The sequence below is a fragment of the Balaenoptera ricei genome, chromosome 17 (genome assembly GCF_028023285.1).
Source record: "Balaenoptera ricei isolate mBalRic1 chromosome 17, mBalRic1.hap2, whole genome shotgun sequence".
Lineage (NCBI taxonomy): Eukaryota > Metazoa > Chordata > Mammalia > Artiodactyla > Balaenopteridae > Balaenoptera > Balaenoptera ricei.
Window position 1 is genome coordinate 76,294,682 of NC_082655.1, and position 14,624 is coordinate 76,309,305.

The 14,624-nt window shown below is 40.0% G+C and overlaps 1 protein-coding gene across 4 annotated transcripts in view; it reads left to right on the plus strand.

Annotated features, from left to right (window-relative positions):
* Window positions 1–14,624, plus strand: part of TOX (thymocyte selection associated high mobility group box) — a 294,925-nt gene that overhangs the window by 134,313 nt on the left and 145,988 nt on the right. For 2 of the 4 annotated variants that reach the window (XM_059901468.1, XM_059901470.1), the window contains exon 2: window positions 9,233–9,298. The exons of the other annotated variants lie outside the window; for them this stretch is intronic. In XM_059901468.1, coding sequence (XP_059757451.1) covers window positions 9,233–9,298 — 66 coding nt within the window. The remainder of the gene's footprint in view (window positions 1–9,232; window positions 9,299–14,624) is intronic. 4 annotated transcript variants of the gene reach the window in all.

Below are 14,624 nucleotides of genomic sequence, written 5' to 3' on the forward strand. Positions count from 1 at the left end.
AGGGAAAATTACATGGGATCATGGGTTAAATGTCAAAGAAGGTGATGTAAAAATAAGTATAACTATATAGTATTTGAAGATCTCAAAGAAAATTTAAAAAGTATACTCCTTTTGATAAAACAAACGGATTGACTTCTCAAGTTCCTTAAAGTGAAAGATCCATGCCAACAGAGCTTTGCTTCCTTTCCTAATGGACAGATTTATACTCAATGACTTGAAAGATTTAATCCAGTTCTTCAAAATGTCAGTATGTTTTCATTCAGAAAACAGAAACTCTCTGGAGCCTGAAAATATAAATGTTATATATGATCTCAGAAAGGAAATGGAGTAGATAGATCTAAACTGAGCTTCTTATATTTCTAATTGGTCAGGTTTGCCCTGAACATACCAAAATATATTTCAACACCTGTCCTACCATTAGGAGATTTTAATGACCAGAAGTCTGTTCCTGTAACATCATTGTTATATTTAGCCTCAGTGTTATTTTCTGAGTAACAATAATAGGGAAGTGAGAATCTCCATCTTAATAACTCTGTACCTTCCTATTTGTATTTTTATTTGGTACCACTACTTTTACTCTCAAAATTATTCAATAATTGTTTGTCCTCAACTCTTTTTAAAAAGTTTCCATCCCAGTCTAAATGTAACTTCTCTGTTAATCTTTTTCTACATCTGTCGTTCAAGTCTCAGAACCGTCTCAATGCTCTGAACTTCTAGTCTTACATTTTTCTTGTTTTGAGGTTCCCAGAATAGAGCGTGCTCTTCCAGACCAGACGTGTGAAAAATATTCTCACCTTTTTCTCTATGTGTCAGATACTGGAAAATGTTCACTGTGCTTTAAAAGGAATACTAGAAATAAAAGAGCCAACCCCCCCCCCCCCAAATAATGACTTTCATACTTTTCATTCCACGTCCATGCAGGATTTAGGTACTGTGTGTGGTAAGTGAGGTGAGAGCTGATGTGATGTGGAAATGGTGCGCTTAGGTAAGGATTGCCAGCAAGCTTGAGTGTACTTCTCAAATTGTTCTCTTAGTAGATGGATTCAGAAAAACTTGTCTACAACGTGATACGTCAGGGGAATATTCTGAAACAATCATTTGAAACTACACTGAGTTTCAACTACACAGTATATAGTTTTACGGCTTTTTGCTTTATAGAAATTCAGAAATTACTTGGAAATTCATTTCAAAACAAGACTCCTACATGGAATCAGAAATCATTGCTCCTGATTTTCTGATATCAGACACCATGTGGAGGGCTTTTAGTAAAAACTAGTGTCATGTATCACGTGTGTTTTGATTTGGTTAAAGTTGTTTCCATTCAATGCACCAGGATGGATTTGGAGTGATAATTAAGCTTTTTTCCACACATTCTTTTCTTTCTTAAATAATGTATAATGAAAATGGATTTCTTTGTGTTTGGGAGTTTGGGGTTAATGAAGTTTTCTCAAAACTTGCATATTTTTTTTCTTTCAAATGGAGTGATATTTTCATGGTATTGGAAAATCTTAGTTCTGTTGATTACTGTTTCGTAAATTTGTTTCTGTCTCTGCATCGGCATTTAAAATAGAGCTAATGACTCAATAATATAATAGAAGCAGAATAAAGACGGCACGAAATGTAGCATTGCAGTTAAGAGCTGTCACTTACTAACCTTGGGCCACTCACCGGGCATTGTCTTGGTCCAGGTGCCCCAGAAAGCAGAGCCTGTGGTGAAAGCTCTCATGTTAACGCTGGGAGAACTGGCCCAGGGAATCCAGAGCGAGGGGGACCACAGCAGGGAAGCAGGGAGAACGGAACACAAAGCGCGTGTTTCCAGGCTTGCCGTAGCTTTGCAGCCAATCACCGCTGCTTGTGGAGCACAAGGGACTTCCCTAAAAAGGCCGCAGGGACCGCCGGGAGCCAGTCCTCTCCACCCGGCCGTACTTCCCCCATGCTCTCAGGGTCTGTTACCAGCCCTTCTGCACAGACTCAGCAAGGCAGAACCTCTTCGGCTCTGGCCCAGGGGCAGAGCCTCTTGATGTCAGTTGGTGTGGGCTTGGGGCACCTCTAACTGTACTTGTGGTGGCAGCAGGAATGGTGGGTCTGGCGACTTTATCACCATGAGAACTATGGAATTAAAGGCCAGTGGCCAAGGCCTGAGGGTCAAGCAGGCTGAGCAGACCTGGGGAATATGTGATTGGATCCATCACAGCCAGGTTACTTAACTCCTTTGTATCTCAGTTTTGTCATCTGTAAAATGGGAGTAACAGTTGTTACCATATTACAAGACTGTTACCAAAATTAAATGGCTTAATATATTTAATGTGGTTAGAAAGTGCCTGCAAAGGTTAAAACTCGTTTGAACCATTATGGCATCATTATCTTAAGTGTGGAGCCATTAAGTGTGACTTTTAAGTGTGACTACTTAAACTAATACAGAGTGCATTTGAGTTAATAAGTTTGGTGTGTTGTTTAAAAAAGCAAACACACATTTCATTGTAGCTGTATCCTTAACAGCAGAGGGAGACTGCTGCTACCGTACGGGTCATGCCATTGGGCCTTGGTGTAGGACAGCGTTTATGAGGACAGGATCAAGGTAAATGCATAGCACTATTGCTGAAAATGTCAGTTATTAAAGTTAACAACAGAAACATGATATACAGTTCTTCCCCAAATAAATATATCACTAGGACAAAGATGAGAATATAAATTCAGTTCCCAAATGGAGCCTAGATTCTAAGCGGTGGGTATAGTGTTCTACTTGGGACATTATAGCCAAGTGGGATGATATTTTCTCTCTCTCCTCCTCCAGGGGCCAAGTATTCAAGCAGCCACTCTCTGCCCAGATCATATTTCCTCTCCATGCCATTCAGATCTGCAGCAGAGTGTTTACCACTCAAGTTCAAGTGACAGGAGCCGACCGAGAGGGGTTTCTCTTTCCTGGTTCAGCTCTGTGTGCTCCCAGGTTGTAACGCACATCCATTCAAAGCACCAACAGTGGTTGTTTCCTTTTCTCTGGGTGTTGATGGGCTGTGCTCCGCTGGTCTCCTTTCAGTGCATGCGAGCTGCTTTCCCAGCCCCCGGTGCTCAGTACCAGTTTCTTTCAGCCTGGCTCAGCATGGAGGCGGACTGCCTTAGACCATCTCACATTTCCACAGTCAGCCTTGAAGCTGGAAGATAAATAAACACATACTCCCTCTCCAGTGTCTCCTGACCTTGTTCCTGGAGAACGGAGGATGCGTAGTAAGCTAGGAGCTCACCTTGCTTTATTTTTATTGGCTACACATTACTCTGCGTGTGAACAGCAGTGACAGCTGTGCCCAGCGCGTGTTACCACCTTTCACGTTATGCTGTAGCTTTCAAGATGCTTTGCTCTACGTGAAACGGCAAAAGTCTTTGCTTTCTTCGACCAAACTTATGCACTTTCTTTCATTACCAAAAAAAAAAAAAAGTGACTTTTAATCTTATATTGAGCCAAGCAGTAAAAAATGGATATTTTACTTTGACGATATTACCCTGTCTTATAATGATTTATTATCTTCTAAGAAATATCAAATTAACTCTCTGTTATAAACATTTCCATTTTTAGCTCCTTTAAAAGAAAAAAAAAAAAAAACAGAGTATCCAATATTCCTTCAGAGAACACCCAGAAATGTAAGGTTTTCGCTTTTACAGGAGATACAATGTGGTACTGTTTCATGAATCCCATGAGGTCCCGCCATCCTCCCCCAGCAGCAGTTTTCTGGTTTCCTTCTAATGGTTTCCCTAAATAGATCCCATTTCCTATACCAGTGCCAGTGATTGCTTTATACTTCACATCCTATCTCTGATTTTTCTTGTGTTAGCGGGTTTGGGAGCCTCATATTGCTCATTTCTGCTCTTCGTTCACTGCGTTCAGACGGCGTTGGATGTCTGCTTTCAGTTTTTAAATAGAAGAAATAATAACTACCTAGTTTGAAAAGCTCTTTGGGATTATGGGTTTGGTTAATATCCTCTGAAAACAATTTTTAAAAACTGTAGTAGAAGATTATAAATGACTTTTTATGTGATTGCATCCCCTGGTGCTTTGAAATAAAAACACGAGAAACAGTATAACGCACTTGGTCAGAAAGGCTAATCCTGAGTTGATGCCATTTACATTCAGATTTAAATAAGTCAGCCTATTTATTCCTTCAAACTTTGCTTCAGGTTTTAAATTGAGAATACATGGAAATTATAAGTCCTAGGATGCTCAGATATATTTTGAAAAGTTTATAATGCCTAAGTTCAGCTGACTTCTAAGAATAATAACTGTAACACACGTAAGGAGTAAGGAAATGAAGTTAGGTTTTGTGTTTTTTTTAATTAATTAATTAATTAATTAATTGTTTTTGGCTGTGTTGGGTCTTCGTTTCTGTGCGAGGGCTTTCTCTAGCTGTGGCGAGCGGGGGCCACTCTTCATCGCGGTGCACGGGCCTCTCACTGTCGCGGCCTCTCCTGTTGCGGAGCACACGCTCCAGACGCGCAGGCTCAGTAGTTGTGGCTCACGGGCCCAGTTGCTCCGCGGCATGTGGGATCTTCCCAGACCAGGGCTCGAACCCGCGTCCCCTGCATTGGCAGGCAGACTCTCAACCACTGCACCACCAGGGAAGCCCGAAGTTAGTTATTTTTAATAAAATCATGTTATTACAACAATTATGAATAAGGTTCATCTAATATGTGGTCCAGATGAAGTGAACTGGGGTCATTAGTGTAATAACGCAAATACTGTGCCTTCCAGACTGTAGGGTATGCAAAGAAGCCACACACAGACCATCGGAGATCTGATCCCCCACTTATTATTTGCGATGGAGTATAAAACAGTAGCCGTAGAGTCTGCTCCCTCACTTTTTATGGGTGATGGAGTATATGGGTGATGCAGTGTGTCATAGTGGAAAACTCTTCTACTAGGAATCTAGACCTTGATTCTATACCCAGATGTACTGCATGACCAGTAAAAAGTCTGTTTCTTCAGTCATAACATGAGGGGTTCAGATATGATGCCTTCAGGGACCTTCCCAAGACCGAAATCCTAGGACTCTGTGCACTGTAATTCAACTTCAGATGGCAACGAGACATAAACCCAAGCCACAGGATGCATTCTAAGAATGTTGCATCAGCACAAGGCCTGTTGAGATCCCTGGAACCAGCTCCTGGACCAGGGTGTGGTTGGGTGGAGCTGTAAAAAGTACAAGGATGACATTAACCTGAAAGCAGTCTGTGGTTGAGAGGGTGGGCTGGGGCACTGGGATCTTGGCTTATTTTTCTCCCCAGGCTCAAGACTTTGTCCACACACAGGGGGGATGACCACGCTTGTTCTGACATACATATATCTTTGCTTGGCAACTCAAAATTCTTCAAAAAGAGGCCATAAGTTAATTTATAGCCAGACCTCTTGATTCTTGGTCAATCTACATGTTTTTTAATTGAATAAAAATCTTGAGGAAGAACAGGTTCCAGCATTTAAGTATTGGTGTCCTGGTTATTTCTGTACATTTTTTTTTTCTTTGTAAGAGCTTCTGCTCCTATTTTAATTCTGCTCCAGTTTTAATCCACTGTAAGACTATGAATTTTCCCCCAGAAGCCTTCAAACCATTCTCTAAAAGCTGAATATTCTTCCTGCTCTCAAGTCACTGCCTTCTCTAGGAAGATGATCTATTCTATTTAACCAAGCAAATATAGTTTAATTTTTGTTAATTAGACATTGCCTGAGGACTTCTTATATGCCAGCCCTAAGCTATAAAGACACTAAAGATAACCACGACGTGTACTGTCTTGTAGCTCACAGCCCCATGGAGTTAGTCCCCTAGCAACAAAACCTGCCTGGAACCAGAAAGCTACCACAGGGAGCCCAGAGGCTAGAGACAGCCCTGACTAAAGGGAACTGAGGGGTGTAAGAAACATTTTAACAAGTAAAAGGGAAGGAAGGCAGTCTGGACAAAGAGGTGCGGATGTATGTGACACGCACCGGGGCACAGGAAGTGGGCATGGTGAGGCCAGAGACTCTCACAGCAAAATCACTGTGGCTTCTGCTCCCCTAGAAAGCAGGCAGTAGTGTAAGATAGAGGTCATCTCTTTATGTGTCTCTACGTTGCAGGTCCTCCAGAGATAAGCTTTCAGAGGAATTGTGAATATCTTGATAGTAATAGAAGAAGCCACCTGTATAGAGTTCACCAGAGAAACGGAACCAACAGATATATATATAGACAGAGATATACTGATAGATATATATATATATATATATATATATATATATATATATATATATATATATATATATAGACAGAGGCATGGGGAGAAGGAGCAGGGGGGAGAGAGGGGAGGATTTATTATAGGAATTGGCTCACGTGATTATAGAGGCTGAGAAGTCCCAAGATCTGTACTTGGGAAGCTGGAGACCCAGGAGTTGTTTGTCTTTTATTCATTAAAAGAAATATTCAAACAATAACAAATGGTATAGTTCCTGTCCAAAAGCTGGCAGGCTTGAGACCCAAGAAGAGCTGATGTTTCAGTTGGAGTCTGAAGGCAGGAAGACTGGTGTCCCAGGTCAAGCAGTCAGGCAGGAGGAATTCCCTTTTACTCTCAGGAAAGTCAGCCTTTTTGTTCTATTCAGACCTTCAACTGATCGGATGAGGCCCATCCACAGTAGGGAGGGCAATCTGCTTTATTCATTTTACCAATTCGAATGTTAATTTTGTCCAAAAACACCCTCACAGACACACCCAGAATATTTTTCCAAATATCTGGACCCCTGTGGCCCAACTAAATTGACACATAAAATTAACCGTCAAACCACCTCCCTGTGTTTTAAGGCTTAATTATAATGCATCCAGGAATATTCCGCCAGCCTGATTACTAAATTGCCAGCTCACTGGGACTCTTGTTTTTTTTGGAAAACCTCACAGTACCATAGAAATTCTGTACAGTATCTCAACGTCACTGAGATACTGTCATCACTCTGCTTTGATAATATATCGACATTATTTTCAGAATTGATGGCTAACTCATCATTATGATTCAGAATATATTTATATTTGTTATGGGGGTTACATGCATGTGCTAGAAAGTCAGGCTTCCTGGGTTTGAATCCCAGCCCTGCCTTTTAGTAGCTGTGTAATTTTGAGCCTCTAGCTTTGATTCTCTGTGCCTTTGTAGGTAATAATAATACCTTAACTCTTTGTTGTTGTGAAAATTAAATCAGTTAATACGTGTAAAGATACAGGTAGGTTACAGGCACATAGAATGTACTCAAAAAAATAGTTTTTCCTGTAGCCACATACCTTTTATTTAAAACGCTGTTTCAGCCTTGGCTCAACCTTACTTAAGCACTGATACTTTTTGAGGGAAGAGTCCTTAGGAGCAGTAACATTGCATGTATTCAATTAGCATACACTTTGGATAGACTAAAACCAAAACTTCAAAGCTTTAGTTGGCTTGAGAGTGACACCAGATTTAGAAAATGAGTAAGAGAAGATGAAATAGAAAGTAACACATTTATAGAATATGCATAGGCAGTGGAGTATTTGATTCACTTCACTACTTCAGTTTAGTTTGCTACAGTCAGAGAAACTGTCCATATTTTAAATGGTTCTTTGGCATCTTAACATTAAAAACATTTATAAACAAACCAACAGTGGGTGGCGGTGGAGAAATGCTAAATGATGCTCTTTGTTAGGTTTTGAGCCGGTAGGAGTAACAGGCGGATCGAGTGGGGCTAGACTATCTTTGGGTTGAAGGCATTCACCTGACTGATGGAAAACCAACCTTGGGTAAGTCACTGGGACTCAGGGCTCCTACGCCAGGTGACAGAGCAACCAAACTGTCCAGCTGTTCTTTTCTGGGTGTGCTATTTCTGATCTGTCCCAACAACCACATCTTTCAACGAGTGACTTCAGATCTGTTTAGGTAAGTCTGTTCACAAAACATGAAACACATTTGCAGGATGATGTGTGAGGAAATCCTTTGGTTCTTTGAACTTGATGAGTGCTTCAGTGTCCTCAGGGAGGTCTTTACTTGTGCAGCTCACGTTTATGTGACTCTTCAGGGCACTGACTGCTGCTGACTGTAGTTCAGAGCCAGTTCCGAAGCTGTGGTGTGTCCCCAGTGTTCGCAGGGCCTCTTATTGCCATGTCTATAACACAGTTTTCCGGTGGCGTACAAGTACGTCCACAGAACCGTGCGCGTGTATCTCCATCAGGAACACTGCTCTGTCTTGAAAAATAACTTCTCAGATTTTCAGGTTCCCGTGTCTGAAACTAGTCTGCAGTGAAAGTACATTCAGACTCAGCTCTTTGAAGCTGGCTGTATTTAGTCCATTTGATTATTTCCTTGGGAAAATTCTTCTTTTAACTAAAAGGGAAATGCTTTGCCCGTTTATCAAGTGACTAAAGATAGCTGAGGATTAAGTCTGAATGGAGTGATTACTGCTTTCAGAAACCCGAATAATGAAAAGTATGCTGTTGTTGTTGTTGTCTGAACTCTTCCACAGCTCTGCACTCAACTGCCCCCAGGAATTTTCTCCTCCCATCTTGTTCCTAATTTGTAAATTCGTATACGGATTTCTATGCATTTGTAATACTTACATTAATTCTGTGTCTTTGAAAAACTTCGGAGAGGAAAATTTAATCATCGAGCCTGCATATTTTTATTGTTATCCATTGTTATTATCATTCTTAGCCATGCTTTTTGTGGCACGTGCTCTTTTCAAATATTATTATAAAATTCTTTAATCATAAGGCTATTGTGATGAAGCCAATTTCAGTCTATTATGAAAACTCTGCACTTTTTCATTTTTGAGAGCCAAACTCAGAATGCATTGAGCTGTGCCTCAGTATATTTTCCATTATCCTTTTCTTTCAGAAATCATGCCATCCACTTAATACTTCATTACAACCGAACTGCAATACGTATATACGTGGTACGCAAAATGAGCCATTTTGTTTTAAAACAGATTGCGGATGAAAGGAAACCATTCATTTCTCGCTTGCTTGCTGTAATTACTAGAGCACTAATTACTCCAAATCATTGACATCCAGGGTCAGGAAAATGACAACAGAAACATCAAAGTATAGATGTGGCTCTCTTGCTGTGACAGATTTTCCGTATTTCCAACCACAGTATTTTTTTTTTTATGGCTACTGTTTTCCAGTTTGATGGTGGAGAAAAAAAAAAAAACACAACAAACATGCACACAGTCAAGATTGCTGAATGTTTACTATTATTTCATTCGCAGTTTGACGGTGAGAACATGTATATGAGCATGACAGAGCCGAGCCAGGACTATGTGCCAGCCAGCCAGGTGGGTTAATTAATCTTCTCTGCCTTGTTTCCAATTGTAATTAAACAAATTCAAAGAGTTGCATTGCAAATGAGTAGCACTATCAGTAACTGCGGCAATCAGGAATAATCATAATTTATAAACAAAGCATTTAAGCCTTGTTTCCAGTTAATGAGATCGAGCTGATAAAACACCGGAGTTGGCATTTGTTGAAAGATAATACCTTGTTTCCTCTCCAGAACGGCAAGCAGCTGTTTTGCCAGCATGATCTTTCCTAAACAGTTGTTTTACCTTTAGGAAATAAAGTCTTTACAGGTGCAGGTTATTTGAGCTTCTGACTATAGATGAGTTAATCATTATAAGCTGCACATGTCACAAATAGCTTTAATTATCAATTATTGGGGCAGTTTTCAATAAAATGTTACATTGATCACCAGAATCGCACGGCCAGAAAGCCCTCTATGGCTGTTTTCAAGCCAAAATCCGTGATATGATGGGAAACCTCTGAAGGGCACGTTTGTATCCATTTCACTGGGAATGGTTGACAAGGTATTTAATCGTGAGAAGTGACAACAAAAGTCCAATGAAAATGTAAATGGTTACATTTATAGAAGTGAAGGCTTGGCTATTTATTTTTAGATACTTAAGACCAGGCCCCTTGATCCACAGAGGGCATTTGAAGCAAAATGGTAACTGCCCTAGGGGGCCACTATAATGTGATATGTAAGAACCTTGTAAGCAAAAACAAATAAATGAATAAATGAAAGTGAGGGAGAGTTCACAGGAGCATTGTGTGGACTTGCACATATTTTTTTCTGGAAGAGTAAAACCATGGTAGCTTGGAGTTTCATGTGTCAGTAACTGTAGTGTAAACTCAAACATTGAAAACAGTTGTTTTCATATCCGCCCAAATAGATTTGATAACTGGGAAGGGTGGGGGAATAGGGAACAAAAATAGAACTATTTTTCTTCACGGTGCTTGTCAGTGAATTAAATCTAATGTATGTGTCCGGGGTGCACTGTATGGGGCTTTGAAATCTCTCTGAGAACAAAATGTCTCAGGCTTAACTCAAAACAGAGGCAGGCCTGCCGCTCCATGAACTTTGCATTTAGAAGTCATTATGATCACTGCCTTCTCTGGCAGACATTCTGGAAACTATACTACATTGTTCAGATGAGAAGGTCATCATTAAGTTCAAAGATCCGGACTACATTTCCTTCCATTCAACTGAGTCGATCACTCTCAGAATACCTTTGGAAGGCTGGGCTTTGCATTTAGAATTTTTACTTAACTGAATTCATTCAGCTAAGTAGCCGGCAGGATCCATAGGTAGTTCTGAGTAGGACTGTTTGATTAAAAAATGAAAAATGTTACTATTCATTTTCTTCCAACCATCAATCCCAAAACTGTACTGACAAGTTTAGTATTACTATTAGATTAAAGCAACCTGGTATCATCTCTTTGTTGCCTTTAGGGTTTTGAAGTGTAAGGGCTAATTGAATTTGTTTGAAACAGTAGAAACACAAACTCAATAAATGATTGCTGTTATAAAGCAGCTGCTCCCTTTCAGAGAATCATTATGTCCGTCTTAAAGACTTTTGGATAAAGGATTGGAAATTCAAAGCATATACATTATAACAACTTAGATTTTTAAATTCAAGTACAGTGGATAATATTAAACTCTGACTAAAATCAAACAACTAGCATTATTTTTCTTAATATTTCAGTCAAGAGTTACCAAGAATGTTTTAAATACCAGTGATAATTTATGAAGGAGTAAAGAGCTCCAGATACTTTATGTGCTTTGTAAAGATATAGCAGGTTTGTGTGCCTGAAGCAAACTATTTTTTAATAATGCAGCACATATGAAAATGTTTTTAGAATGTGCTATTTCAAAAATTCAACTAATGTAAAATAATACACACTCTGGCAGAGAATAAGCTCCACAAATTACGTAAGTTGAGTGGCCTTAGCTAAATTTTACACTTAACATTCCTTTTGTTTACTGTAATATGGTATATTCAAGAATTCATTACCTGGTATTCTTTTGGGAATTTTAATCAATTTACCCCTTTCGGCAACTATAAGTAAGATTTTAGTCATCCTGCAGGAAAAAAAATAGCTTTGTTCTTTTTCCTACATAACATCAAACATCTGCATAGTTTAGTGATCCAAGACAACTTGCCTCTTAGTATCTCTCAACAATTTTAATTCCTGTTCAACTGTCAAATCAGTACATGCTTTGGGACTCACAGACTAAGTTGCTAAGTAGTAGCATATGGCACACTACTGCTCCTGTGATGTTGCTGCAGGCAAATAGCATGATTCTAAACTTGAAATGATTTTTATAGAAAGCCGGTGCTGGAATGGCTCCAGAAATGGAAGGGCACTGTAAAAATTAATGGTATTCTTTTAGACAGTCCCAGAGGGGTCTCTGGCACTCTCTACTGCGTGAATTCTATTCCTCTTAAGCTAGTGTATACAAATCCTTAAAATGTTTTGCATATAATTTTGTAATTGATAGGCAGCTTTTACATCGAATATACCACTCTATAATAAACCTGACAGGTATGCAATAAAAACCCATGACATTTCCACTTCTCCCGGCTTTGTTCTTAGAATATTGACTGTTTTCTCCTATAATAGCCCTAAGTGTGCTGGCCACTCAGTGCTTTAGACACCATTTAACTTTTTCTTACTCTGGGTAGCATTTGAACCACGGAATGCAAGATTTCTTTGTGGGTTTCTAGACCCTGGCTAAGGGGGCCCATGTTGCTTGATACCTCATGAACTTGCAGGTTCCCTTCTGTATAGTTTGGGAGAAAATGTGAGTGGCTAACGGAAGGGAAGCCAGACGTGAGGAGGGGCCACTGGCCATCACACACTCCTTTGTCATTCTTAACCTGTCACGTTTGATTGACCAACATGCCGAAGGACACAACAAGGAGGTGGAAGGGGATTGGGCTGCCCACCAGAGCTCTGCCCCTTCTCCAGAATAGCCCAGGCCCACTCATGCTGGGGATCGAGCGTGCTCTTTCCCTGAAAAACTCAAGCTCCTTTCTCCAGCCCTTACAATTCTAGTACCTTCTGTGATTCCTTATATGTGACTGATTATGCTCAAGATATAAATGTTCATTTGAATTAAGTACATCAAAGGAAACAGAAGAGGAGTCCAGTTCTCCTGATAGGAACTTTCTATGGCACCAAGGTCATTTATCTATTTATTTACTTATTTTTTCAGTTTTCTTTTCCTCATTCTTTTTCTTCTATGGAAGTTACAAAAATATCATTTTCCACGACTACCTATTCATTCCATGCTTTGCACCCACACTGGCAACATTCTTTACCAGTTCCGTGGACATAGGAACTCTTCACTTCTCACCTGTGTCTCAGTTCAGGAACTGTGTGGAAAAGATTGAGAAGGACTGTTTTTTTTTTAAATGTGTGTGTGTGTGTGTGTGTGTGTGTGTGTGTGTGTGTATACACATACACACAAGAAATAATCACCTGACGGGGAAAATCAGAAGATTTTTCTGGTGTCAGATCATGGAGAAGATTTGGTTACTTGATTGAACCATGTTTTTTAATAAATCACTTCCTCCTTGACCTTGGCCTTGACTCCAATAAACCATTTCTTTCTGCTTGTTTTCCCTCTTTATTTCCTTGCTTCCTTCATTCCTTCTCCCCTTTTTCGTATTTTCCTTCCATCCTCCTTCCTTCCATGAACAGTTATCCTTTAAGCTTGAACTGATTTTTGTTGTTAATTCTGAGCATCATAGTAAACCCTAAGTATTACATGTCCTGACCTAAGATCCTGTTTTAGATTATTTTCAGGTTGTAATCAGCTTTCTCTGCTTCTTTTTTCTTCCTGCACTGGAATTGTCTCTCTTACCTGGTTCCTCAAATTTCAAGATTAAAAATAACTATGATAAAATAAAGCAATATTATTTTTTCCTGGAATCTTACAACTAAGCATTTAACGTGCATTTTGTACCATCCATCTTGAATGGAAAAGTTGAAGAGCGTCACCTAGGGCAGCTCTCATGTGAGTTTCAGGTTTGATTTCTCACCTCCCTGGGCACCTGTCCCTAACAGCAGCTCAGACTCAACGTATCCATTCGTCAAATCGAAATTCATCACCTTCAGCCCACTCCCTCACCCCAGACTTCTTTTTTTTCCTATATTGCCTATAGTCATGAGAATTAACACCACCCCCAGCCCCGTCACCCAAGACAGGAACTTGAAGAGTCTCCCTTACACTCTCAGCCCTGAGTTGATCCCAGATAGTTCTGACTCTACTTCTCTGCATCGCTGCTGAATCTGTCTCCTCTTTTCCTTCTATGTAATTACTGCCTGAGCTCTGGACCTCAAAGGTTCTCATTAACTCAGCTCATCTTACCTCATTTCCATCTTTCCTTCTCTCCTCTTGCTGTTGCTGAACGATCCGTGTTCCTTCCTTCCTTACACACCTCCGTGCCTCTCCGGCACCTGGTTGGAGTTATCGAGGCGCACGTCTGCCCTGCTGTGGCTTGTAGCCTGCCCAGCTGACTGTGGTAGGACTCGCCCTTCTTTCTCTCTGGATCTCCTGTGCTTAGATGATGCCCGGCACGTTGGAAGTGTGCAGCATTATTTTGTGTACATGTTTTAATCACATTAATTCTTTGAGTCTTCTACTTGCAATGGTTTTCAGCCCTGCTCTGCAGACATTTGGCAAATCTGGCCATGCCCATTCCATTCCAGGAGCACCCCTCCTCCTGGGTGTCAGCGCCTTGCACATTAACAAAAGACACCAGCACTCCTGTCTCCTCAGAGAATTATTTCAAGTCCAAGACTCAGAGAACTAATGTGATAATAGACTAGATAATAACAGGCATTTATTCTTACAATAATATCAGATTGCTATTTGTCAAATGCAATATAATGGCGGCAGAACCAATAGGACTTTCCAAGGTCTTTTTTGTGCAGTGTTCTCTTAAATCTACTGTTAGAATTGTAATATTTTGAGGTTTGCAAACATATTAATAGCTATATCTGTATTTTTAGTTACATGTTTTCCTAATGAGAAAATTCTCAGGGTTAGATAGAATATAAACGAGGTATGACAACAGGGCCTGGAAAGTATAATATTTTTTAAGAGCACTTTTGAAAAAACATCTCTTGAGTTAGGCCATAAAATTTCCACGATCATGACATAAATTTGAACTATAAATTAGACCAATTACTTTTAGATTGGTTCCTTTTGGCAGAAATTTCGGGAGTAAGGTCAGCTTGACTTTTTGACCATTCACCCAATAAAATAGCAAAGCTGCCAGGCTTTGAGTAATCTAGTTAGTCCAACAAAGTCTG